This window comes from Nerophis ophidion, linkage group LG10 (assembly GCF_033978795.1).
Source record: "Nerophis ophidion isolate RoL-2023_Sa linkage group LG10, RoL_Noph_v1.0, whole genome shotgun sequence".
Lineage (NCBI taxonomy): Eukaryota > Metazoa > Chordata > Actinopteri > Syngnathiformes > Syngnathidae > Nerophis > Nerophis ophidion.
The window spans coordinates 4,242,480-4,268,881 of NC_084620.1; the positions used below are offsets into that span (position 1 = coordinate 4,242,480).

General features: G+C 42.0%; 1 protein-coding gene across 1 annotated transcript; it reads right to left on the bottom strand.

The window, feature by feature from the left end:
* Window positions 1–4,515: 4,515 nt before the first annotated feature.
* Window positions 4,516–26,272, bottom strand: eps8a (EGFR pathway substrate 8a, signaling adaptor). Its single transcript, XM_061912099.1, is given in 23 exon segments — window positions 4,516–6,205; window positions 7,862–7,994; window positions 8,065–8,254; window positions 8,326–8,548; window positions 8,626–8,649; window positions 8,827–8,862; window positions 8,939–9,079; window positions 9,166–9,277; window positions 9,431–9,718; window positions 9,777–9,925; window positions 10,009–10,083; window positions 10,158–10,246; window positions 10,316–10,442; window positions 10,509–10,582; window positions 10,646–10,737; window positions 10,807–10,889; window positions 10,954–11,103; window positions 11,166–11,327; window positions 11,443–11,510; window positions 11,628–11,678; window positions 11,809–11,861; window positions 21,186–21,262; window positions 25,599–26,272. Coding segments are annotated over 22 exon segments (2,490 nt in total). The 5' UTR covers window positions 21,245–21,262; window positions 25,599–26,272; the 3' UTR covers window positions 4,516–6,094.
* Window positions 26,273–26,402: the final 130 nt, after the last annotated feature.

Below are 26,402 nucleotides of genomic sequence, written 5' to 3' on the forward strand. Positions count from 1 at the left end.
CATAATAACACTCTGCCTGATAGCCAGCCAGAAGCTCATTGGGCAAGGGGGGGAGGGGCTGGACGGGGCCGGACCCCCCCCCCCCGGCCATGTCTATTTTTAAGGTTCACACAGCGGAGGAACACTTGGGCTTACCAGGGTGGCGCTTGCCATCTTCTTTGAATGATTTGCTTACATTTGCTGAATGTGTAACCATGGCAACCAAGTTGTACTTTTTTACATGTGTCGTTACTCTGTCACATCAGTTTTGTGCTAATCTAAACTAAAGCTAAAAGGCTGTACTAATAATAATTTTCATTTACAGTCACAAAAGAAGAAAAAACAGAGGCAGATGAGATCAACAATCAACAGGCAGCCATGATGGCATCACACACACTTCATCAATCAACTATTGATGACAGTTACTACCATTACTATATTTAGACATCATACCTGATCCATGACCAGCTGCCTGTGGTTTACAGAAGCACCACGATGGATGAGTGACTCCGCAAGAGGGCTATGAAGTCACTTCCTGTTAAGTCAAGGTGACAGCGATGACCAATATAAAATTGGCAGCCTCAACGTTCTGAGTGATGAAAAGGGAAGTCATAATTTTCTGCAGTAGAAAAAGTTAAGATCATCCTCAGGTGAGTGCAAGCAGGTCAACAAAAAGAGCGTGGCTATACCTGCTCTACACCAGCACCCAATCAAAACTCCTACGAGGGTGTGGAGAAGAACATGACACGTGTCACTTCTTGTCAGCCAATCAGGCGGGTCATTAAAAAGCATTAAAAGTCTTTAAATGGATTTTGGAAAAACTAGGCCTGAAATGAGATGTTCTTTTTTAAACGGGGATAGCAGCTCCATTCTATGTGTCATACTTCATCATTTCGCCATATTGCCATATTTTTGCTGAAAGGATTTAGTAGAGAACATTGTTGATAAAGTTAGCAACTCTTGGTTGGTAATAAAAAAAAACTTGCCTGTACCGGAAGTAGCAGACGATGTGCACGTGATGTCACGGGTTGTAGGGCTCCTCACATCTGAACATTGTTTATAATCAGAGCCACCAGCAGCAAGAACAATTCGGGCCGAGAAAGGGACAATTTCCCTATTGATTTGAGCGAGGATGAAATATTTGTGAATGAGGAAAGTTAGAAGCACTAAAAAAAAGAAAAGGCGACTGCTCCAGGCGACGGTAGTGTGAGCGATTCAGATGTTATTAGACACATTTACTAGGATAATTCTGGAAAATCCCTTATCTGCTTATTGGGTTAATAGTGTTTTAGTGAGATTGTAAAGTCATACCTGAAAGTGGGAGGGCTGCGGTGAACGCCAGTGTCTCTGAGAGAAGCCAATATCACAGCTGCCTTTTTGAGCTGCAGGAGGAGGTCGCATAATCCACTCAAGTCTCCAGTAAGAGATGACTTAATATCACGATTTTCCCATCCAAAAACTTGCTGGTTGACGTAGAGAAACATGTTCGCTTGACCGCTCTGTGTTAAAGCTTCACAACAAACAAAGAAACACCGGCTGTGTTTCGGTTGCTAAAGGCAGCTGCAATCCACCGCTTTCCACCAACAGCATTCTTCTTTGACGTCTCCATTATTAATTGAACAAATTGCAAAAGATTCAGCAACACACACGTCCAAAATACTGTGTAATTATGCGATGAAAAGAGACGACTTGGTGCTGGGCTGAAATGTCCGCTCCAACCAATAACGTCACAAACACGCGTCAACATAAGCGTCATCATTCTGCGATGTTTTCAACAGGATACCTCGCGGGAAATTTAAAATTGCAATTTATTAAACTAAAGCGGCCGTATTGTCATGTGTTGCAATGTTAATATTTCATCATTGATATATAAACTATCAGACTGCGTGGTCGCTAGTAGTGGGTCTCAGTAGGTCTTTAAATGGCATTAAAAAGCATTAAATTCAATGTCCAGAGGTTGTTTTGGACAAACAACAAAATTAAGACACCAGCACTTCTTAGATCATCACAATTTGAATTAAGTCCCAAAAGGAGTAGGAAGGGCGGCACGGTGGCGCAGTTGTTAGTGTTTGTGCCTCGCAATAAGATTGTGGGCTTGATTCCTGGGCTCAGGGTCTTTCTGTATGGAGTATGCACGTGACTGCGTTGGTTCCGTACGAGTACTCCGGCTTCCTCCCACCTCCAAAGACATGCACCTGGGGCTAAATTGATTGGCAACATTAAATTGGCCTTACTGTGTGAATGTAAGTCTGAATGTCTGTTTATTTGTGTTGGCCCTGCAATGAGGTGGCGACTTGTCCAGCGTGTGCCCCTACCTAAATGCCTGGGTGCAGCTGGGATAGGCTCCAGCACTCCACAAAAGACAAGCGGTAAAATGAATGGATGGACAGGAGTAGAAAGAGGCAGAAGCTTTTCCAGTTGCACCACATTTACAATTACAATAATACTATCACTCATTAGCCCCACACCGCTCATTCATTCACTCACACTCCACTCATTCTCTAGGCAATTTTAACTTCCATCCATCCATTTTCTACAGCTTATTCCCTTTGGGGTCGCTACAATCTTGTCTTAATCTCTAAAATATATTTTTTTAAATACCCCCCACCCCAAAAAAAAAAAAAGAATTATATTTAAAAGTTTGATAAAATTGTAGGCCTGGGCTAACAGTCAATAAGTCAGTCAATCAAATGACAAATGAAAATGAACTCAATAACTTTGCAATCTTCGATAAATTGCTATGTCTTTGTCTTCACTCTCTAGCTTTCAAACGGGGTACAAGAGGTCACCTGAGAGCACATTTCTTTGACCGTAGAATTACACGAATGGAGTAAGCCTCTTCATCCACAATCTTTGTCTCAGTATGTGCAGGCGGCACCTACTTGCAATTCTCTTACACACCTTTTCCTGTAGACTTGGACAAACTTTATTGATCCACAAGGGAAATTGTATATATGTATATATATATATATATATATATATATATATATATATATATATGTATGGAAGCAACACTCACTTTAATGTTGGAGCAACGACTAATGATTTTGAAACAACGGTCACTTTTAAAGTACACATTGCTTCGAAACCGTATGAAGAGATGTTCGCAAAGGTGGGCTCTGTGATTCCGGAAATTATGTTGTAACAAGCTGACCAGTCAGAGCTCTTTTTTTGTCATTTCATTGCAACGACAATATGACATAAAATGTGTCTTTTGAATTTTTTTTTTAAATATGTACCTGTATTTTTTGGACCATAGGGCACACCGGATTATAAAGCGCACTGCCGATGAGCAGGACCATTCAGGTCTTTTGTCATTCGAAAGGTGCACCGAATTATAAGGCGCATGAAAGGGGTCCTATTTTCATTTTTTCCTAAATTTAAAACACTTCTTTGTGATCTACATAACATGTAATGGTGGTTATTTGGTCAAAATGTTGCATAGATGATGTTTTACAGACCATCTTTAAGTCACAGTTGTATCATGATGGGCCGTTTTGTGCTTTTGCCGTCATCTTTGTTGTAGCGGTGTAGTGTGCAAGGACGGAAGTGGAAAAAGTGTCAAAAGATGGAGCTCACTGTTATGACATTTAGACTTTGCCTAAATCAATAACAACAAGTGAGCCTCATCCGTGGCTCACTAGTGATATGTGTCCCGTGAAAAAAACGTTCGACCGGGGTTGTTCCAAAATGTGTTTCCCTGCCAAAAATGTATTTAACTGGATGAATAATGTAAACCCACTCCACCGGTAGTTTTTAACACTTTTGTATCAAGTCTACTGACAGATATAAGTTAGAATTTTATGCTAATTTATTTTAGAAATGGCAACAGCGGAGGATGAATGCCCCATAACAAGAAGACGGAGAAAAAGAAGAAGCTTATCAACTACGCTGTCGGCACGGACTACAAAGGCGGAGACGGGCAAACATTCAGGACTCAAGCAGATTTTAAATACACATCAGAAGGTAAGAATAGTTGGGTTTGCATAATATTGCAAAACAAAAGCCCAGATAGTATGTCTGCCAATAGGTGTAATTTTCCTGTCCTTATGCACACACCATAATAATACTTGTATGTTGAGGCACAGCCATAATGCTCCGACCATTAATCCAGCGATGCGGCTTCATAGCTTACCAAAATCGTACTAAAACATTTTGACAGATTTTTGAGCACCGTGTGTAATGTGCTATATTCTCAGCGGAAAATGTAAAGTTTTGGTGTTATTTACTGACGTTATAGTGCATGTGTGACTGCCATCTACTGGTCACACATATCATTACACCACAAACCGAATAAAATAGCTTTGAGGTCGGTAAGCATTATCCCGTACATTAAGTGTAAGGCGCAGTGTCGATTTTTGAGAAAATGAAAAGATTTTAAGTGCCCCTAATTGTCTGAAAAATACGAAACATATAAATAATTCTCTATCATTTTCAAACAGTAATTAAGAAATTGACACACATCTACAGTAGGGAAATAATAAACATTAGAAGCATGCAAGGGATAACAACAGAAAACATAAATAAATAAGAGCATCATATTACAATGTAATTTATTTTGTCTTTAATGGTCATCTTTTTATCATAATGACTGTTAGGATAAGGGAAGGTTTCATGAATCTTGTCATTAAACGCTGATGCAAAAATAGATTTTTTTGCATGTGTACGTAAAGATCTACAGGAGGTTAAGTACGTGTTGCATACCCAAACAAATAATCATAAGTCTGCTTCTTCTTCGTCTTCTGCCGCAACAAAACACACATTTTCTTTTGAATAGTAACCATAATGAGAACTATTCTGAAGCTATTTAACAATTTAGAACTATTTGAATTGATAAACAATACAATCCTGCTTACTAGTACAGAGCTGGAATGTTACCAGAGGGTGTTACTAAGTGGCAGCCGTCTTAGTGGGGGAAACTTACCCATTTAAGGCAATGCAATACGTTGTGGATTGAAAATAAATCATAACTTGCTTATTTATCCATTTATTTTTAACATTTTTCCTTACACAACGTAAATCATATGCTTTTAATACACATTTTATTTTAGAAAAAAATGGTTTATATTACTGTGAAAGATTGCCAGTGTCCTTGTTGGCATTCTTATCTTCGTTTCCGTGCCACCTACAATAATGAAATACCGTAACCCTTTGCCCCTACTACTTTCAGCTCACTGTATGCTCGTAGCTAAAAAGGAGTCTGATGTATCTCTTAGGATTTTGGGGTGAAATGCAAGATTTTGTCACATGGCAAGCATTTTACAGTGTAAGCAAATCACCGCGCACACACACCTCCATTGAAACACTGCAGCAGCTTTTCATTGTGATATATTTCGGGATTTATAGGAATACACATATATTAACTTCCTTTTTTAAATGCAAAAGGTTTGGATATCAAGAAACAAAATAATGCAGCAGTGTTGGTGAGAACGAGAATAACTAATCTGTAATCTCATTAACATGACTTGTATCTATAAACAAAATGTTTTTTTATTGCAGAATGAGCAGGTTGCTATTGAAAAGGCACCATGAAAACGTACATTCATTGTATGAGCATGTTTTTAGTCATAATATACATTTATTATCAAGGATCACAGCTGGCACCTTCACTTGATGACCTCCGACCTAATCTCCAGAAAGCAGCAGCTTGTTTATGAAAACCATCCGAATGGTGTAGAAATTCTATTTTAATATTTATATTAAATCAGCTCTTTAGTAGTGAATATGAATGTAGTTTAAATATGCAGATGTCTTTCATGTCACCTTTGAAGGCATTCCCAAAGAGACGCTGTGTTCTTCCCATTATAATGTAAACTGTTAGCATCAGCAGCTAAAGCAGCAACAATACGACTTCTATGCTAACACAAATACTAACGTTGGCGTTTGATCATCAAACATCCACATCAGATGCTGGAAAGCAGGGAGCTTGTTTTGTTTCTACGGCGACGAGCTGAGAAGCTCCTGCCGACGGCGCATGATCTCCACAAAGTAGGCGTGGTCAGCCTCGGCCTGGAAAGGAAGTGCGAGAATATGTAGGCTGCGGTTTGAAGGAAGGAGAGTCAAGAAGATAAAAAAGGAAGGGGGGGGGGGCAGAAGAAAAGACGCCATGTAAAGTTCAGTGAGTGCTGCCTTCGTCAAAAGACTCCACCCCGGAATCACATGTGGTGGCTGCCAGGAGCTCCTGCCGCCTCCTCATGATCTCTTGGAGCTCCGAACCAGAACTCCTCTGAAGAAGAGGAAGAAGACCGTTAGAGGAACGTCCAGCGCAAACACGGCACAAAGCTAGCGAGTTGCCATCACATGGGCATTGCCCACCTGTCCGTCATTCTCAAACACACTAAAGCTAACTACAGTGGGGCAAAAAAGTATTTAGTCAGCCAGCGATTGTGCAAGTTCTCCCACTTCAAATGATGACAGAGGTCTGTCATTTTCATCATAGGTACACTTCAACTGGGAGAGACAGAATGTGAAAAAAAATCCAGGAATTCACATTGTAGGAATTTTTAAGAATTTATTTGTAAATTTTGGTGGAAAATAAGTATTTGGTCAACCATTCAAAGCTCTCACTGATGGAAGGAGGTTTTGGCTCCAAATCTCAGGATACATGGCCCCATTCATTCTTTCCTTAACACGGATCAATCGTCCTGTCCCCTTAGCAGAAAAACAGCCCCAAAGCATGATGTTTCCACCCCCATGCTTCACAGTAGGTGTGGTGTTCTTGGGATGCAACTCAGTATTCTTTTTCCTCCAAACACGACAAGTTGAGTTTATACCAAAATGGATACATGGATGATACAGCAGAGGATTGGGAGAATGTCATGTGGTCAGATGAAACCAAAATAGAACATTTTGGTATAAACTCAACTTGTCGTGTTTGGAGGAAGAAGAATACTGAGTTGCATCCCAAGAACACCACACCTACTGTGAAGCATGGGGGTGGAAACATCATGCTTTGGGGCTGTTTTTCTGCTAAGGGGACAGGACGATTGATCCGTGTTAAGGAAAGAATGAATGGGGCCATGTATCCTGAGATTTGGAGCCAAAACCTCCTTCCATCAGTGAGAGCTTTGAATGGTTGACCAAATACTTATTTTCCACCATAATTTATAAATAGATTCTTTAAAATTCCTAACAATGTGAATTCCTGGAATTCTGTCTCTCACAGTTGAAGTGTACCTATGATGAAAATGACAGACCTCTGTCATCATTTGAAGTGGGAGAACTTGCACAATCGCTGGCTGACTAAATACTTTTTTGCCCCACTGTATATCAGTGATGCAATCACTGGTACACATATGAAGACAGGGATCATGTGAACCATCTAGCGGTGTCCCTGGGTCCAGGAAGCGTTAGTGTCTGCTGCTGCAAGCTGGATACAAAAAAGGGCGAGGTAACTCTGCTAACAGGGTGCATGCTGGGTAAAGGACACCCCCAAAGATCTATCAATCAAGTGAGACTTTTGCGTGTCATGACATTTTTGTTGGAGTTTTATAAGCGGATCCATACTGAGAAGTTTTACATGATCTTTCCTCTCAATTTGGACCAGCTCATTGAAGCTAAACTACCTAGCCTAGCAAACAGGAAAAGGAAGCACAAGGTGTGGACATTTTAGGGCAGGTGCACTGGGGGTGATTTCCTGTATCTATCTAGCAACAATGCCACACTATAACATCATAAGCCTAGCCGTCGGTACCTTATTGAGATCAAGGAGAAGATCATAGGAGGCTTAGAAGAACACCTGCGGGTGGGAACACATGACACACACCTGGCCACAGTCACCACAAAACAGATGCCCCATACAAGCTGTGATGGGAGGCGTCAGGCGCAGCAAAGGCTGCTGAGTAATGTGTCATTTAGGTGAGAGACATGTGGCCACACCCACCTCAAGTGCCGCTTTCTGCACGGTGACTTGGCTGTAGACCCGGGCGCCGTCATCAGGACACACGGTCTTCAGCTCGTCCTTGTTGAGGGAGAAGAGCTGCGCCCCTGTCAGCACACCAAGGCTGGTGATAGTGCTGCAGAGGAGACAGCGCCATCATCAGGCTGATCTTAGAGCTGCCGTGATGTCACAGTTGTCACACTCACACTGTACTGAAGCCTTTGGCCTCCAGCCACCCGCGGACGTCATCAGGCGACGACTCGTACGTGATGCTTACGGCAGGAAGGTCACCGCCACCTCGGCGGAAGGGGACTGGAAGTTTCTTCTGAGCGCTGCGGCCGAGTGTCAGTCTATGCAAGAGCTCGTCCTGGACTTCCTCCATGTTGGACTTCCTTCCTGCAGAGAACGCACAGGTTTGTTCGTCATTGTCTCATTGACCGACGCCAGTGTCAATCAACTCTTCTTACTGTTGGCGAGGACACTTTTGTTGCGGTGGTCTCTCACAGCCACGCTGCCATCCTCACTGGATGTCGTGCTGTCAATGGCGGGCTTGGCGGCCTCGATGGCAGGCGGGGGCGGCAGCGGAGGCGTGGGGAGCATGGCAAGGTCCGCTGGCGGAGGCGTGGCTGCTGGGGGCATCGGCGTGGCAGCAGGTTTGCTGGATAGGTGGTCTGTCTTGGTGGTCTGCTTCTGTGGGTGGTAAATAGCTCGCTAGTAGTGACCACAGAAGAAATAGTCCAAGGAGTGACCATAAAGTCATCGTTTACCTCGTTAAGTTCGCCCAGCAATTGCTGCCCACAGGAAACAAAACAAAACAACAAAGTATGTTGGACAGCCGTTAGCGTCTTTGCTACCAAACACGTCGGAGGCTAACGCACACACGCACACACACAAAAACTGCCTAGCTTAGCTTAGCTTAGTGTTTAGCACAGCATAGCCTGGCCAAAGCCCCGCCCCAGCCGCCCTACCTTGAACATCTCAAACTCCTTCCTCGGCATCATGAGCTTGACATTAGGAATAAAAAGCGAAGTTGAGCTGAGGTGTGACGCGTGAGGTCACGTGACGGAAAGTGACACATACCTGGATGGTGTGATTGTAGACGGGCTCGCCTCGCCCGGTCATGTCCACCGCCTTGGTCACCTCCACAATGTTGTTTGGCACGTAGCCCACTGAGCCGTCACCATTCCGCACCTTCCACCACTGCTTGGTGTCGTCCAGGACCTGTTGCCCAGTCGGACACGATCAGACGTCACGCAACCACGCAGGGTGGCTACATGTGGAGGGCGGGGAGGGGCGGGGCTGTGTACCTCAACAACCTCGTCCTTAAGCACCGACAGTTCTGTGTTGTTTCTCGCCACAAAGTCGTACTTGGATTTGGCAAATAGTTTGCTTTGGTTCCTGTCGTCGGCGCCAAACCCTCTGAAAGACACCGGCCAATCACGTCAAGGCTGTTCTACATGGACAGAAGGACTTTGCGGCCGAGGAGAAGCGTCCCGAAAGAGCAAAGATGGAAAAGAAGCAGCCAATTGTTGGGGCAGGGGGCGGTTCTCCTGGGCGTGACCTCACAGTTACCGGTCAGCGTGGCGGCCTAGTGCTTGTTGGAGCGCGGCTACGGCCGGGTCCTGCTCCAGGAGCTGCGTGCGCTGGTGGGCGGGGTTAGTGAGGGCGTACCTGTCTGCAGCTGACTGGAAGACAAAATGGCTGCTAAGCTGCAAGAAGTCACATCACTTTCCCATGTCACCTCTCACCTCCTCAACCGGTGGCTCGCCGTTCAGAGCCTCTGCCAGCGCGGGAGGCTGCCAGCCGTCACCAAAGCTCAGCGTGCATGGCGGGAAGTAGTGATCCTTGGGCCACTCCAACCTTTCACATAAGTACGTTATTTCCTACGTCGCTCCACATCCGACACTCAAACCCTCACCTGCACTTGGTCCAGCCATCTCCCAGTGTCACCCATAGGTGGCGCTCTTCCGCCGTCCCCGAGGTGTGTAGGAAGTCGATGGCATCTCTGCTGAGCAGCGGAACCACGACGCTGCGGGCTAGATCCACGCCGCCAGACGCCTGGATCGCCTGTAAGACAAAGGGGCGGAGCCACCTTATTTAACACCTTTACTTCATTAAATATCTTCATCACATCACAAAAGAAGGCGCACCATCCTGAGAGGCGTAAACAGGAAGTGAAGGAGCTCGTCAGCGCTCGGGTTCTGGATGTGAACTCTGAGTTTTCCCTACGTAGGAGAGCCATGCAGCTGTCAAGCATCGTTGCTTGATGTCATTGTCTCCATGACGACGGCACCCTCACCAGTTGGTTGAATGCATGCTTGAACTTCTGCAGACAGTCTACAAAGTCTTCCTCACCAGGCGGCCTGGAGCGCAGCGTCAGGACACCCTCTAGTGGACAGCCACAGTAACAACACATTTATCTGATTGGATCGTCACGAAGATGCCGCAAATGTTTACCTCCTGGACTTTTCTTCTTTCCTTTCTTGGCTTTTTTCCTCTTGGACAGCTCGCTCAATGCCTCAGCAGCTTTTTGGAGTTTGGTGATGAACGACTCAATGTCGTCCAGGATGTGGTTGAGGATTTGCTGACAACAAATTCAGGAAATGAAAAAAACATAAAATAGATGGAATATTTTTAACGATCCCCTCACCACGTCTCGGTCCACAATGGCCGCCGTCACGTCAACAGGTTTGTTGTCGTCTGCCGACATTATCCGTCGGTCACCTGTTAGCGCAGATGCGTGCTGGGGTCACTTTTTGCTAAGCAGGTCACAGGTCAGTCACTTACCGTCTTGCGGCCAATCAGACTGGTCTGCTGGAGGTTCTGGGGCGGGAGCGGCGGGAGGCGGCGGGATGTCTCCATCACTCTTCAGGATCATCCTGCTCACAGATGTCATACCGTCAGCCAATCAGATGAGAGCAGCCTTTTGATTGTCAGTTGTCCTTTACTTAAGCACATCGGGTCGTTTCTTGACTTTCCCTCCTTTGGCGTCCATCACAGCGCTCTCGATGTCGGCTTGGATCAGGTTGGCCTGAGCAAACCGACATGCATCAAACCTTCCATCTGCCATTGACACGTCGTTGGCGTGCGCTCACCTTGATGTGATCACATTGGAACAGGTGCAGGTCGGCCTTGTTCTGACCGGAGTCCTTACACACAAGCGCCAGGATAGAGTCGTAGCTGCACGCGTTGACGACGGCCTGGCAGTGCTGCACCGAGCCCAAGGGGAAGTTCTCCAGCTCGCTCTGATACAGAAAGGTGGTGTACACTTCCTGTACCCAGCGAACAAGAATTTGTTCGGCATCACCTTGCTCTCGTGGTCCACCAGGGTGATGCTCTTCTCGTCCACCTGCAGCATCATCTCCTGCGTCCAGATCTTTCCTTTGGCGTCCAGCAGACGTAGACGGCGCACGCCGTCCTCGACCGTGATTATTCCGTCTTTGCGGTCTAACACAAAGGTGCTCAGGTGCTGCACACACACACACACACACACACACACACACACACACACACACACACACACACACACACACGCACATATGAACATCATGTTGTTGATAGACAGCAATGACGTCATAACAGACCTCCACATGGTACTGAGACGTGTCCGTCAGACTGTTGATGCTGGTTGTGGTCCAGACATGTCTTGGTTCTAAAAGAACACCAACATCTGGATTAGAACATTTGCAAGCTGATATAAACAGAAATGTGCACACAATTATATAAAACTGTGCGGATGCACACACAAACACACACAAGGTGAGCTCACTTTGGCTTTTCTTTTTCTGTTTGGAAGACGAGTGCAGGAAATAGACTTCATCTGTTCAGGACAACATACAAAGCGGCCAATCAGGTAAGAGTGTCACCATGAAGTTGCTAGCTAAGAATTCAGCCAACAGCTAAGTGTCAACTATCATTAATAAATAATATTGATAATACCAACAACTCACCATACACCGCTTTGGCACTGGACTTAGCTTTAGCATCAGGAACGTCATGGCCGCTGTGATACACAAACATGATCATCTTTAACATAACACTACAGTACATACACATATACACACATATATACACAATACACAATAAAATCCCCTGAAGAGCAGGGAAACTTGCAAAACAGGCTTTTAGGGATAAAAAAGCCTATGTGTTTTTCCCTGATTTAACGTATGTATTTACCCACACACACACACACACACACACACACATACTGTATATACAAAACCCAAAACCAGTGAAGTTGGCCGGTTGTGTAAATCGTAAATAAAAAGAATAAAATAACTTGCAAATCCTTATCAACTTATTTTCAATTGAATAGACCGCAAAGACGAGATACTTAAAGTTCGAACTGGAAAACGTTATTTTTGCAAATTTTTGCTCATTTGGAATTTGATGCTTGAAACATGTTTTAAAAAAGATGGCACTATTGGCAAAAAAGACTGAGAAAGTTGAGGAATGCTTATCAAACACTAATTTGGAACATCCCACAGGTGAACAGGTTATTTAAGAACAGGTGGGTGCCATGGTTGGGTATAAAAGCAGCTTTCATAAAATGCTCAGTCATTCACAATCAAGGATGGGGCAAGTGTCACCATTTTGTGAACAAATATGTGAGCAAATTGTCCAGCAGTTTAAAAACCACATTTCTCAACAAGCTATTGCAAAGAATTTAGGGATTTCAAGATCTGTGGTCCGTAATATCATCGAAAGGGTCAGAGAATCTGGAGAAATCACTGCACGCAAGCGATGATATTACGGACCTTCAATCCTTCAGGCGGTACTGCATCAAAAAGCAACATCATTGTGTAAAGGATATCCCCATATGGGCTCAGGAAAACTTCATAAAACCACTGTCAGTAGCTACATCTGTAAGTGCAAGATAAAACTCTATTATGCAAAGCCATTTATCAACCACACCCAGAAATGGCGCCGGCTTCGCTGGGCCTGAGCTCATCCAAGATTGACTGATGCAAAGTAGAAAAAGTGTTCTGTGGTCTGACGAGTCCACATTGTTTTTGGAATCTGTGGATGTTGTGTCCTCCAGAACAAAGAGGAAAAGAATAGTCCGGATTGTTATAGGCGCAAAGTTCAAAAGCCAGCAACTGTGGTGGTATGGGGAAATATTATTGCCCAAGGCATGGGTAACTTACACATCTGTGAAGGCACCATTAATGCTGAAAAGGTACATACACGTTTTGGAGCAACATATGTTGCCATCAAAGCAACGTTATCATGGACGCCCCTGCTTATTTCAGCAAGACAATGCCAAGCCACATTTTACTATGACTTCATAGTAAAAGAGTGCGTGTACTAAACTGGCCTGCCTGTCGTCCAGACCTGTCTCCCATTGAAGATGTGTGGCGCAATATGAAGCCTCAAATACCACAATGGAGACTCCGGACTGTTGAACAACTTAAGTTGTAGATCAAGCAAGAACGGAAAAGAATTCCATAAAAAGCTTCAACAATTGGTCACCTCAGTTCCCAAACGTTTACAGAGTGTCGTTAAAAGGAAAGGCCATGTAACACAGTGGTAAAAATGCCCTTGTGCCAACTTTTTTGCAATGTGTTGCTGCCACATTGCAAAAGCTAATGATTAATTGCAAAAAAAATATATGTTTTTCAGTTCGAACATTAAAAATCTTGTCTTTGCAGTTTATTCAATTGAATACACTAAGTTGAAAAGGATTTGCGAATCATTTTATTCTGTTTTTATTTACGAATAACACAACCTGCCAACTTCACTGGTTTTGGGTTTTGTATTTGATTTAGTTTTCTGAGTGTAAAAGTATTGTTCTCTGGAAAAGATGTTTCGTGTTCACAATCCTGGGGTCTAGAACTAATTACATTAGATTTGCATTATTTTTTTATTGGAAAAATTGTCATACGATTTGATTTTCAACAAACCCTTTGGAACGGATTAACAATAAAAACCGAGGTACCACTGTAATATAATGTAATACTTATAATGATATGATACAAGAGTTGTGCTGGTTGTTCAGGTTTAAATAGCTATGGTCTACTGCTAGATGAGGTATTTCTGGTGGTGGTCTGGTTGCAGATTGAGGTCCTGCAAGTTGAAGTCTCCTCGGGTTTAGGTCCTGTAGTTGATTGAAGTCGAGCTGCTTGTTGAGTTCCGGATAGTTGAGGTCATGGTATTGGTTGACTTCTTGCTAGTGGTTAAGGCTTTGTTGCTGTTGTTTGAGGTCTGTCTGGTGGTTGAGGTCTTGCTATTTGAGCACTTTCTGGTGTTTGGGATCTTTCTGCTGGTTGAAATTATTGCTGATGCTAGAGGTCTTGCTGGTGGTTGAGATCATTCTGATGGCTGAGGTTGTTCTGGTGGTTGAAGTCTTGCTAATGGATAGTTCAGACTGTTCTAATGGTTGAAGTCCTGCTAATTGGGGAAATATTTCAGATGGTTGAGGTCTTGCTGGTGGTTGAGTTCTTTCTGAAAGGTGACATGTAGCTTCTGGATGAGATATTGCTCTTAGTTCAGGTAATGCTACCAGTTGAGGTCTTAATGGTGGTGGTTCAGTTGCAAATTGAGGTATATGTGTTGGTTGAAGTCTAGTCCCTAGTTAAGGTTTAACCACTACTTATAGTCTAGTTGCTGTTTAAAGTCCAGCTGCTGGTTGAGGTCCTGCTAAGTGATGTCATGTTATTGGTTGACTTCTTTCTGGTAATTAACGGTTTTCTGGTGGTTTCAGTCTTGCTATTGGTTGAGGTATTTCTGGTGTTTGAGGTCCTACTGATGGTTAAGGGCTTGATGGTGTTTGAGGTCATTCTAATGGTTGAGGTTGTTGCTATTGGTTGAGGTCTTGCTGGTGTTTGAGGTATTTCTGGTATCTAGTCTAGTAGCTCTATACAGGTGTGATTGTGTGCTCCAGTATGAGCCATCACATTATCTTGGCAGACCAATTAGCAGCAAATCAGCTTAGCTTTTTTAGGTCAACACAAAGCATCAGCCGACCATAAAAATGTTAGCACAACAAAGAACATAAATATGAACTGATTGTTATCTTGCTTACAGATTGGTTTGGTGTGTCAGTAAGTAAAGCAGCAGAAGTATCCCAAGCTAACTTTGCTAACACTAATGCAGGGGTCACCAACCTTTTTGAAACCAAGAGCTACTTCTTGAGTACTGATTAATGCCAAGGGCTACCAGGTTGATACACACTTAAATACATTGCCAAAAATAACCAATTTGCTCAATTTACCCAACTGTATTTCATTATTAATAATTAATTATATTTATCTTTTTGAAAACACTGATTATCTTAATGATTTCTCACAATAAATATAAATAGAAACAGATAAATATCAATATGCAACACTTTATTTTTATATTTTCTCTAAGTGCACATTTTTCAAATTGAACATTTTCAAATGATTACTTCTAAAGACAGTCTTGTGAAATCACAATATTCCATTTTAACTAGCTAGCCACTAACATTTTTTAACAAATCATGAATTACTTTGCACCATGTTTGTACAAATAATAACTCATGTAAAATACAAAAGTCAACTCTCAAATTTTTAAATAAATCATGTCACACTTTGAACTGGACACCAAATCTGTTATTTGCTTCTTTGTCAGTTAGTGGGAAGCCTGGCATTGCTTGCTGTTAACTAGTGTGTTGTACTCTGCTGTTAACTAGTGTGTTGTTGTACTCTGCTGTTAACTAGTGTGTTGTTGTACTCTGCTGTTAACTAGTGTGTTGTTGTACTCTGCTGTTAACTAGTGTGTTGTTGTCCTCTGCTGTTAACTAGTGTGTTGTTGTACTCTGGTGTTTAACTAGTGTGTTGTTGTACTCTGCTGTTAACTAGTGTGTTGTTGTACTCTGCTGTTAACTAGTGTGTTGTTGTCCTCTGCTGTTAACTAGTGTGTTGTTGTACTCTGGTGTTTAACTAGTGTGTTGTTGTACTCTGCTGTTAACTAGTGTGTTGTTGTACTCTGCTGTTAACTAGTGTGTTGTTGTACTCTGCTGTTAACTAGTGTGTTGTTGTCCTCTGCTGTTAACTAGTGTGTTGTTGTACTCTGCTGTTAACTAGTGTGTTGTTGTACTCTGCTGTTAACTAGTGTGTTGTTGTACTCTGGTGTTTAACTAGTGTGTTGTTGTACTCTGCTGTTAACTAGTGTGTTGTTGTACTCTGCTGTTAACTAGTGTGTTGTTGTACTCTGGTGTTTAACTAGTGTGTTGTTGTCCTCTGCTGTTAACTAGTGTGTTGTTGTACTCTGGTGTTTAACTAGTGTGTTGTACTCTGCTGTTAACTAGTGTGTTGTTGTACTCTGCTGTTAACTAGTGTGTTGTTGTCCTCTGCTGTTAACTAGTGTGTTGTTGTACTCTGGTGTTTAACTAGTGTGTTGTTGTACTCTGCTGTTAACTAGTGTGTTGTTGTACTCTGCTGTTAACTAGTGTGTTGTTGTACTCTGCTGTTAACTAGTGTGTTGTTGTCCTCTGCTGTTAACTAGTGTGTTGTTGTACTCTGCTGTTAACTAGTGTGTTGTTGTACTCTGCTGTTAACTAGTGTGTTGTTGTACTCTGCTGTTAACTAGTGTGTTGTTGTCCTCTGCTGTTAACTAGTGTGTTGTTGTACTCTGCTGTTAACTAGTGTGTTGTTGTACTCTGCTGTTAACTAGTGTGTTGTTGTACTCTGCTGTTAACTAGTGTGTTGTTGTCCTCTGCTGTTAACTAGTGTGTTGTTGTACTCTGGTGTTTAACTAGTGTGTTGTTGTACTCTGCTGTTAACTAGTGTGTTGTTGTACTCTGCTGTTAACTAGTGTGTTGTTGTCCTCTGCTGTTAACTAGTGTGTTGTTGTACTCTGGTGTTTAACTAGTGTGTTGTTGTACTCTGCTGTTAACTAGTGTGTTGTTGTACTCTGCTGTTAACTAGTGTGTTGTTGTACTCTGCTGTTAACTAGTGTGTTGTTGTCCTCTGCTGTTAACTAGTGTGTTGTTGTACTCTGCTGTTAACTAGTGTGTTGTTGTACTCTGCTGTTAACTAGTGTGTTGTTGTACTCTGGTGTTTAACTAGTGTGTTGTTGTACTCTGCTGTTAACTAGTGTGTTGTTGTACTCTGCTGTTAACTAGTGTGTTGTTGTACTCTGGTGTTTAACTAGTGTGTTGTTGTCCTCTGCTGTTAACTAGTGTGTTGTTGTACTCTGGTGTTTAACTAGTGTGTTGTACTCTGCTGTTAACTAGTGTGTTGTTGTACTCTGCTGTTAACTAGTGTGTTGTTGTCCTCTGCTGTTAACTAGTGTGTTGTTGTACTCTGGTGTTTAACTAGTGTGTTGTTGTACTCTGCTGTTAACTAGTGTGTTGTTGTACTCTGCTGTTAACTAGTGTGTTGTTGTACTCTGCTGTTAACTAGTGTGTTGTTGTCCTCTGCTGTTAACTAGTGTGTTGTTGTACTCTGCTGTTAACTAGTGTGTTGTTGTACTCTGCTGTTAACTAGTGTGTTGTTGTACTCTGCTGTTAACTAGTGTGTTGTTGTCCTCTGCTGTTAACTAGTGCGTTGTTGTACTCTGGTGTTTAACTAGTGTGTTGTACTCTGCTGTTAACTAGTGTGTTGTTGTACTCTGCTGTTAACTAGTGTGTTGTTGTCCTCTGCTGTTAACTAGTGTGTTGTTGTACTCTGGTGTTTAACTAGTGTGTTGTTGTACTCTGCTGTTAACTAGTGTGTTGTTGTACTCTGCTGTTAACTAGTGTGTTGTTGTACTCTGCTGTTAACTAGTGTGTTGTTGTCCTCTGCTGTTAACTAGTGTGTTGTTGTCCTCTGCTGTTAACTAGTGTGTTGTTGTACTCTGCTGTTAACTAGTGTGTTGTTGTACTCTGGTGTTTAACTAGTGTGTTGTTGTACTCTGCTGTTAACTAGTGTGTTGTTGTACTCTGCTGTTAACTAGTGTGTTGTTGTACTCTGCTGTTAACTAGTGTGTTGTTGTCCTCTGCTGTTAACTAGTGTGTTGTTGTACTCTGCTGTTAACTAGTGTGTTGTTGTACTCTGCTGTTAACTAGTGTGTTGTTGTACTCTGCTGTTAACTAGTGTGTTGTTGTACTCTGCTGTTAACTAGTGTGTTGTTGTACTCTGGTGTTTAACTAGTGTGTTGTTGTACTCTGCTGTTAACTAGTGTGTTGTTGTACTCTGCTGTTAACTAGTGTGTTGTTGTACTCTGCTGTTAACTAGTGTGTTGTTGTCCTCTGCTGTTAACTAGTGTGTTGTTGTACTCTGCTGTTAACTAGTGTGTTGTTGTACTCTGCTGTTAACTAGTGTGTTGTTGTACTCTGCTGTTAACTAGTGTGTTGTTGTCCTCTGCTGTTAACTAGTGTGTTGTTGTACTCTGGTGTTTAACTAGTGTGTTGTACTCTGCTGTTAACTAGTGTGTTGTTGTACTCTGCTGTTAACTAGTGTGTTGTTGTCCTCTGCTGTTAACTAGTGTGTTGTTGTACTCTGGTGTTTAACTAGTGTGTTGTTGTACTCTGCTGTTAACTAGTGTGTTGTTGTACTCTGCTGTTAACTAGTGTGTTGTTGTACTCTGCTGTTAACTAGTGTGTTGTTGTCCTCTGCTGTTAACTAGTGTGTTGTTGTCCTCTGCTGTTAACTAGTGTGTTGTTGTACTCTGCTGTTAACTAGTGTGTTGTTGTACTCTGCTGTTAACTAGTGTGTTGTTGTACTCTGGTGTTTAACTAGTGTGTTGTTGTACTCTGCTGTTAACTAGTGTGTTGTTGTACTCTGCTGTTAACTAGTGTGTTGTTGTACTCTGCTGTTAACTAGTGTGTTGTTGTCCTCTGCTGTTAACTAGTGTGTTGTTGTACTCTGCTGTTAACTAGTGTGTTGTTGTACTCTGCTGTTAACTAGTGTGTTGTTGTACTCTGCTGTTAACTAGTGTGTTGTTGTACTCTGCTGTTAACTAGTGTGTTGTTGTACTCTGCTGTTAACTAGTGTGTTGTTGTACTCTGCTGTTAACTAGTGTGTTGTTGTACTCTGCTGTTAACTAGTGTGTTGTTGTACTCTGGTGTTTAACTAGTGTGTTGTTGTACTCTGCTGTTAACTAGTGTGTTGTTGTAATCTGCTGTTAACTAGTGTGTTGTTGTACTCTGCTGTTAACTAGTGTGTTGTTGTACTCTGCTGTTAACTAGTGTGTTGTTGTACTCTGCTGTTAACTAGTGTGTTGTTGTACTCTGGTGTTTAACTAGTGTGTTGTTGTAATCTGCTGTTAACTAGTGTGTTGTTGTACTCTGCTGTTAACTAGTGTGTTGTTGTACTCTGCTGTTAACTAGTGTGTTGTTGTACTCTGCTGTTAACTAGTGTGTTGTTGTACTCTGCTGTTAACTAGTGTGTTGTTGTACTCTGCTGTTAACTAGTGTGTTGTTGTACTCTGCTGTTAACTAGTGTGTTGTTGTACTCTGCTGTTAACTAGTGTGTTGTTGTAATCTGCTGTTAACTAGTGTGTTGTTGTACTCTGCTGTTAACTAGTGTGTTGTTGTACTCTGCTGTTAACTAGTGTGTTGTTGTAATCTGCTGTTAACTAGTGTGTTGTTGTACTCTGCTGTTAACTAGTGTGTTGTTGTACTCTGCTGTTAACTAGTGTGTTGTACTCTGCTGTTAACTAGTGTGTTGTTGTACTCTGGTGTTTAACTAGTGCGTTGTTGTAATCTGCTGTTAACTAGTGTGTTGTTGTACTCTGCTGTTAACTAGTGTGTTGTACTCTGCTGTTAACTAGTGTGTTGTTGTACTCTGCTGTTAACTAGTGTGTTGTTGTACTCTGGTGTTTAACTAGTGTGTTGTTGTAATCTGCTGTTAACTAGTGTGTTGTTGTACTCTGCTGTTAACTAGTGTGTTGTTGTACTCTGCTGTTAACTAGTGTGTTGTTGTACTCTGCTGTTAACTAGTGTGTTGTACTCTGCTGTTAACTAGTGTGTTGTTGTACTCTGGTGTTTAACTAGTGTGTTGTTGTACTCTGCTGTTAACTAGTGTGTTGTTGTACTCTGCTGTTAACTAGTGTGTTGTTGTAATCTGCTGTTAACTAGTGTGTTGTTGTACTCTGCTGTTAACTAGTGTGTTGTTGTACTCTGCTGTTAACTAGTGTGTTGTACTCTGCTGTTAACTAGTGTGTTGTTGTACTCTGGTGTTTAACTAGTGTGTTGTTGTAATCTGCTGTTAACTAGTGTGTTGTTGTACTCTGCTGTTAACTAGTGTGTTGTACTCTGCTGTTAACTAGTGTGTTGTTGTACTCTGCTGTTAACTAGTGTGTTGTTGTACTCTGCTGTTAACTAGTGTGTTGTTGTACTCTGCTGTTAACTAGTGTGTTGTTGTACTCTGGTGTTTAACTAGTGTGTTGTTGTAATCTGCTGTTAACTAGTGTGTTGTTGTACTCTGCTGTTAACTAGTGTGTTGTACTCTGCTGTTAACTAGTGTGTTGTTGTACTCTGCTGTTAACTAGTGTGTTGTTGTACTCTGCTGTTAACTAGTGTGTTGTTGTACTCTGCTGTTAACTAGTGTGTTGTTGTACTCTGCTGTTAACTAGTGTGTTGTTGTACTCTGGTGTTTAACTAGTGTGTTGTTGTAATCTGCTGTTAACTAGTGTGTTGTTGTACTCTGCTGTTAACTAGTGTGTTGTTGTACTCTGCTGTTAACTAGTGTGTTGTTGTACTCTGCTGTTAACTAGTGTGTTGTTGTACTCTGCTGTGTAACTTCACACTGCAACTCTGAGGGAGTCTTGCAGGTGTGCATCAGTGAGGCGTGTTTTGTGTTTGTTCTTGATGAAGTTCATGTCAGAAAAGGCTGATTCACAAAGATAAGTGGAACCAAACAGGATTGCAACCTTCATAGCTGCTGCACATACACCACCGTACTTTTCTGTGTCAACAAGGCACCAAAAGTTTGGTGCAGGCTGGTGAGCTTTACATTTTAAATTGTCAGGAAAGAAGAGGAAGGAATTTAAAAGTTATATGTGTTTAAAAATCCCTAAAATCATTTTTAAGGTTGTATTTTTTCTCTAAAACTGTCTTTCTGAAAGTTATAAGAAGCAAAGTAAAAAAATAAATGAATTTATCTAAACAAGTGAAAACCAAGTCTTTAAAATATTTTCTTAGATTTTCAAATCCTATTTGAGTTTTGTCTCTCTTAGAATTAAAAATGTCAGGCAAAGCGGGACCAGCTTGCTAGTAAATAAATACAATTTAAAAAATAGAGGCAGCTCACTGGTAAGTGCTGCTATTTGAGCTATTTTTAGAACAGGCCAGCGGGCGACTCATCTGGTCCTTACGGGCTACCTGATGCCCGCGGGCACCGTGTTGGTGACCCCTGCACTAATGTGTATGAAGACTGACTTGCTGTTGGAGGAGCCGAAGATGGCGGAGGCAAAGGCTGGCGTTTCGAAGTCGTTCATCTTCTTCTTGATGACGTGCTGAGAAAAGACAGACAAGAGAGATGGTCAAAAGTGTAGCGCACGCTAGCGTCCTTGTGGACCAAACCAAAGAAAGTAAGTCCTCTGATGACTTTTCCCACAGCATCTTTCATTCAGTATCCATGGCGACACAATGAAGAGCCTGCAAGACTATGATCAGGGAAAATCTAGCCCACGGTGTTGCTCACAACGCCAACACACTTCCGACTACTTCAATTTAGACAACACATCATACAAAAAGTGAAGGACAGTATGTACATGTCTGAACTTTAACCTCTCCACCTACGATCACACACCGTTGCCACGGCGACGCCTCACAGCTCAACAAAACACAGCCTTGGAAATGTCGCCATGGCAACCGACACCTCAGCGTGAAATAAATCATGGATGACGCACACACACACTCTTTCACAATAAAAGTACAGTGTGAGTGTCCTGTGATTGACAGGCCATCTGTCCCTCTCCCACTGTGGACAAGACAAACAGCGAAGAAGATGACGGAAGTTTCCTTCATCATCTCCTTCAAGCCCCTCCCATACCTGCACACACACTAAAGTAAAGCGGATAAGAAGATTTGCAGCACACACACATAAACACATAGTCCTTTGAATAAAAGACATAGAATAGGAAGTGAAGAGTTTGACGTTCCTGTTCCAACTTGTTAGCATGTGAAGCTAAGTTGATGTTTCATATCAGGATCACCAGCATGTTACATACAGTATAGCATTGAGGTATCGCCATGACATCGGCTCACCTTCTGACCTTCCGACCCAGTGAAGGCTTCAGGATGTCAGCTGATGTTGGCGGTGGGAGGGGTCGCCAAAGGTCATGTGGAGCGCGTGAACGTTGTCAGGTCAGGTGAAACTAAGAGAAATCGTTCATGGAGATGAAGCTCCCGGATTTACTGCTTAATCTCCTAATTACTGACTACTCCCAATCTGCGGGGGAGGGGCCAGGGGCGGGGCCTGTGCTAGTTTGTAGCGGCTAAAAATCTCCATGACAAACTTAGCAATAATTAGCTACGCTGCTAGCGCTACGCTATCTGAATCCTGCTTTGTTCAAGCGGATTTGGAGTTTCGGTTAATGATTAACATAAATGACATGAACTTTACACAAGGAAACATTCAAAACAAACATCAGCAACCTTCACGGCTCTGCAAAAATTGCAAACACAAAGGGAGCTAAACTCTGCTGGATTTACTAATCACGTTACCCACAATGCACTCCCATGTTAGCAGAGGAGCTGCTAGCCTCCAATGCTTACATCAGGGGTCACCAACACGGTGCCCGCGGGCACCAGGTCGCCCATAAGGACCAGATGAGTCGCCCGCTGGCTCCTTCTAGAAATAGCTCAAATAGCAGCACTTGCACTGCCTCTATTTTTTAAATGTTATTTATTTACTAGCAAGCTGGTCTCGCTTTGCTCGACATTTTTAATTCTAAAAGAGACAAAACTCAAATAGAATTTGAAAATCCAAGAAAATACTTTAAAGACTTGGTCTTCACTTGTTTAAATAAATTCATTCAGTTTTTTTTTACTTTGCTTCTTATAACTTTCAGAAAGACAATTTTAGAGAAAAAATACAACCTTAAAAAAGATTTTAGGATTTTTAAACACATATAACTTTTAAATTCCTTCCTCTTCTTTCCTGACAATTTAAATCAATGTTCAAGTATTTTTTTTTATTGTAAAGAATAATAAATACATTTTAATTCAATTCTTTATTTTAGCTTCTGTTTTCTCGACAAAGAATATTTGTGAAATATTTCTTCAAACTTATTATGATTAAAATTTGTAAAAAATATTCTGGCAAATCTAGAAAATCTGTAGAATCAAATTTAAATCCTGTTTTAAGGTCTTTTGAATTTATTTAAAAAAAAATTGTTCTGGAAAATCTAGAAGAAATAATGATTTGTCTTTGTTAGAAATATAGCTTGGTCCAATTTGTTATATATTCTAACAAAGTGCAGATTGGATTTTAACATATTTAAAACATGTCATCAAAATTCTAAAATTAATCTTAGTCAGGAAAAATTACTAATGATGTTCCATAAATTCTTTTTTTAATTTTTTCAAAAAGATTCGAATTAGCTAGTTTTTCTCTTCATTTTTTTCTGATGAATTTTGAACTTTAAAGAGTCCAAATTGAAGATAAACTATGTTTCAAAATTTAATTTTCATTTTTTTCCCTGTTTTCTTTTCTTTTAAACCGTTCAATTAAGGGTTTTTTTTCCGATCATTTATTCTCTACAAAAAACGTTTCGTAAAAGGAAAAAAAATGTACGACGGAATGACAGACAGAAATACCCCTTTTTTTTATATAGGTAGATTTATTTATTAAAGGTAAATTGAGCAAATTGGCTATTTCTGGCAATTTATTTAAAGTCCTACTGAGACCCACTACTAGCGACCACACAGTCTGATAGTTTATATATCAATGATGAAATATTAACATTGCAACACATGACAATACGGCCGCTTTACTTTACTAAATTACAATTTTAAATTTCCTGCGGTGTGTTGTGTTGAAAACGTCGCGGTATGATGACTCGTATGATGACGTGTGCGTTTGATGTCTCAGGTTGTAGCGGACATTATTTTCCAGCCCCATCCAAGCTATAAGTAGTCTGCTTTAATCGCATAATTACACAGTATTCTGGACATCTGTGTTGCTGAATATTTTGCAATTTGTTCAATTAATAATGGAGAAGTCCAAGTAGAAAGATGGCGTTGGGAAGCTTTTAGCCTTTAGCCACACAAACACACGGTGATTCCTTGTTTAAAATTCCCGGATGTGAAAATTTACTATGGATCAGAGCGGTCAAGCCAACATGGATCCCGACTACATGTCAACCGGCAGTTTTCGGTGAGAAAATGGTGGTAATAAGTCGCCTCTTACCGGAGACATCAGCAGAGCTTCCACCCTGCTGCAGCTGCCGTGACTTCCCTCAGAAACTCTGGCGTCAACACACCCGTGGACACACCCCTCCGACTTTCAGGTATTATTTAATCTCACTAAAACACTAGCAACACAATATGCAAATAAGGGATTTTTCCAGAATTATCTTAGTAAATGTGTCTAATAACATCTGAATCGCACCTACTGCAATCGCCTTTTTTTTTCTAGTCCTTCACTCTAAATTTCCTCATCCACAAATCTTTCATTCTCGCTCAAATTAATGGGGAAATTGTCGCTTTCTCGGTCCGAATAGCTCTAGCTGCTGCTGGCTATGATTGTAAACAATGTGAAGGATCCCTACAACCCGTGACGTCACGCGCACATTGTCTGCTACTTCCGGTAAAGGCAAGGCTTTTTTATTAGCGACCAAAAGTTGCAAACTTTATCATCGATGTTCTCTACTAAATCCTTTCAGCAAAAATATGGCAATATTGCGAGATTATCAAGTATGACCTGCTATCCCCGTTTGAATAAGAAAATCTCATTTCAGTAGGCCTTTAAGTGTGTATCAAACTGGTAGCCCTTGGCATTAATCAGTACCCAAGAAGTAGCTCTTGGTTTCAAAAAGGTTGCGCCCCCTTTGGTTACATCACTGCATTACAGCCTGACACTGAAACCCGAACTCTCCTTCAGGTTTCCTCTTTCCATCCCATAATTTAAAGCAGCAGCACTTGGCAAGTGGATTTACGTCACCTGTGGTCGCCATGGTAACCACTCTTGCCAAGACTACAACAACAAGCTACCCTGCTATCATACAGCTAGCAAAAGTTCGACACCCTTTGACCCCACCTGCCAACCGTGGGCCCAAACAGGAAGTGACTCGGCAAAAAAATACATTAAACAACTTCTAGAAACTTCTGCGACGACCACGTGTGATCATCGCTCATACGTGACGTCACGCGGTTCATATTTCCTTGAGTGCTAATCAAGCGGTAAGTGATCATTGAACAATAAGAATGAAATTTGGAACAATTCGTGTGGCGATGAAACAATGAAAGCGCTAATTGAAGAATAAGAGTGTAATTTAGTGTTCTAATCTAAGACCGGGCAGTCACACACCTGCAAGAGGAGATAAGCAGCCTTTTATTGTTATTCCAAAGTAGCAAAGTCCGGATGAGGAAACACAAATGTCAAAATAAAATCACAAATGTAAATAAGTCTTATTACAATGAATCCAGGCTGGGCAATTGACGTCCCTTAAAAGGTAATTATTTGATTTGTTCAAATGACAACGTAGTTGTTACAATTTAGTATTTTAGCCTCTTGACATTTAAAAAAAACTGTATGATATCAATTTCAATGAAGTGAATAAGCTCTAACACTCCTGGGTGTCCGGCGGGGCTCCAGCAAGGCTGAAGCCGCTCAAAGACACTCACCTGCGGCTGCAGCTTCACGCGAGGAGCCGCTGCTCAGACATGGCACAAATACGCCGCCTTCTCTCCTTACGTACATTCGACAAACGAGCCTCTTTTCCGCTGCCCGACGAGGCTTAGCCGCTCGTTTTTTGTTTTTTTTACCAGAAACACCGAGCGACTGAACTTAAGGAATCAACCGATTGCAGGATTGTGTTCCTGATCGTTGACTGCCAGGGAGCTGAAGCCCTCAAGTGGTCGTGATGGGGATTTATTCCTGAGTGCGGACTGACAGGCGCTGTCAGACACCGGTTAAAATGTGTATTTTTAACAAACTTTTTCTTTTTGACAAAAAATACATTTTTGCGTTTTTATACAGGGATTCACGGTGGGAGAGGGGTTAGTTAGTGCGTCTGCCTCACAATACAAAGGTCCTGAGTAGTCAGGGTTCAATCCCAGGCTCGGGATCTTTCTGTGTGGAGTTTGCATGTCCTCCCCGTGAATGCGTGGGCTTCCTCCCACTTCCAAAGAGATGCACTGGGCATAGGTTGATTGGCAACACTACATTGAATGTGAGTGTGAATGTTGTCTATCTGTGTTGGCCCTGTGATGAGGTGGCAGCTTGTCCAGGGTGTACACCGCCTTCCGCTCAATTGTAGTTGAGATAGGCACCAGCGCCCTCAGCGACCCCAAAGGGAATAAGTGGTAGAAAATGGATAGATGGATTGTTTTAAACAAAACCCAGTAGAGACGACAAGGTTGTGTTGAATGCGTGCAGCCTTGTTGATTGAGCTAAGTTCTTCACAACATTCTAGAACACTAAAACTG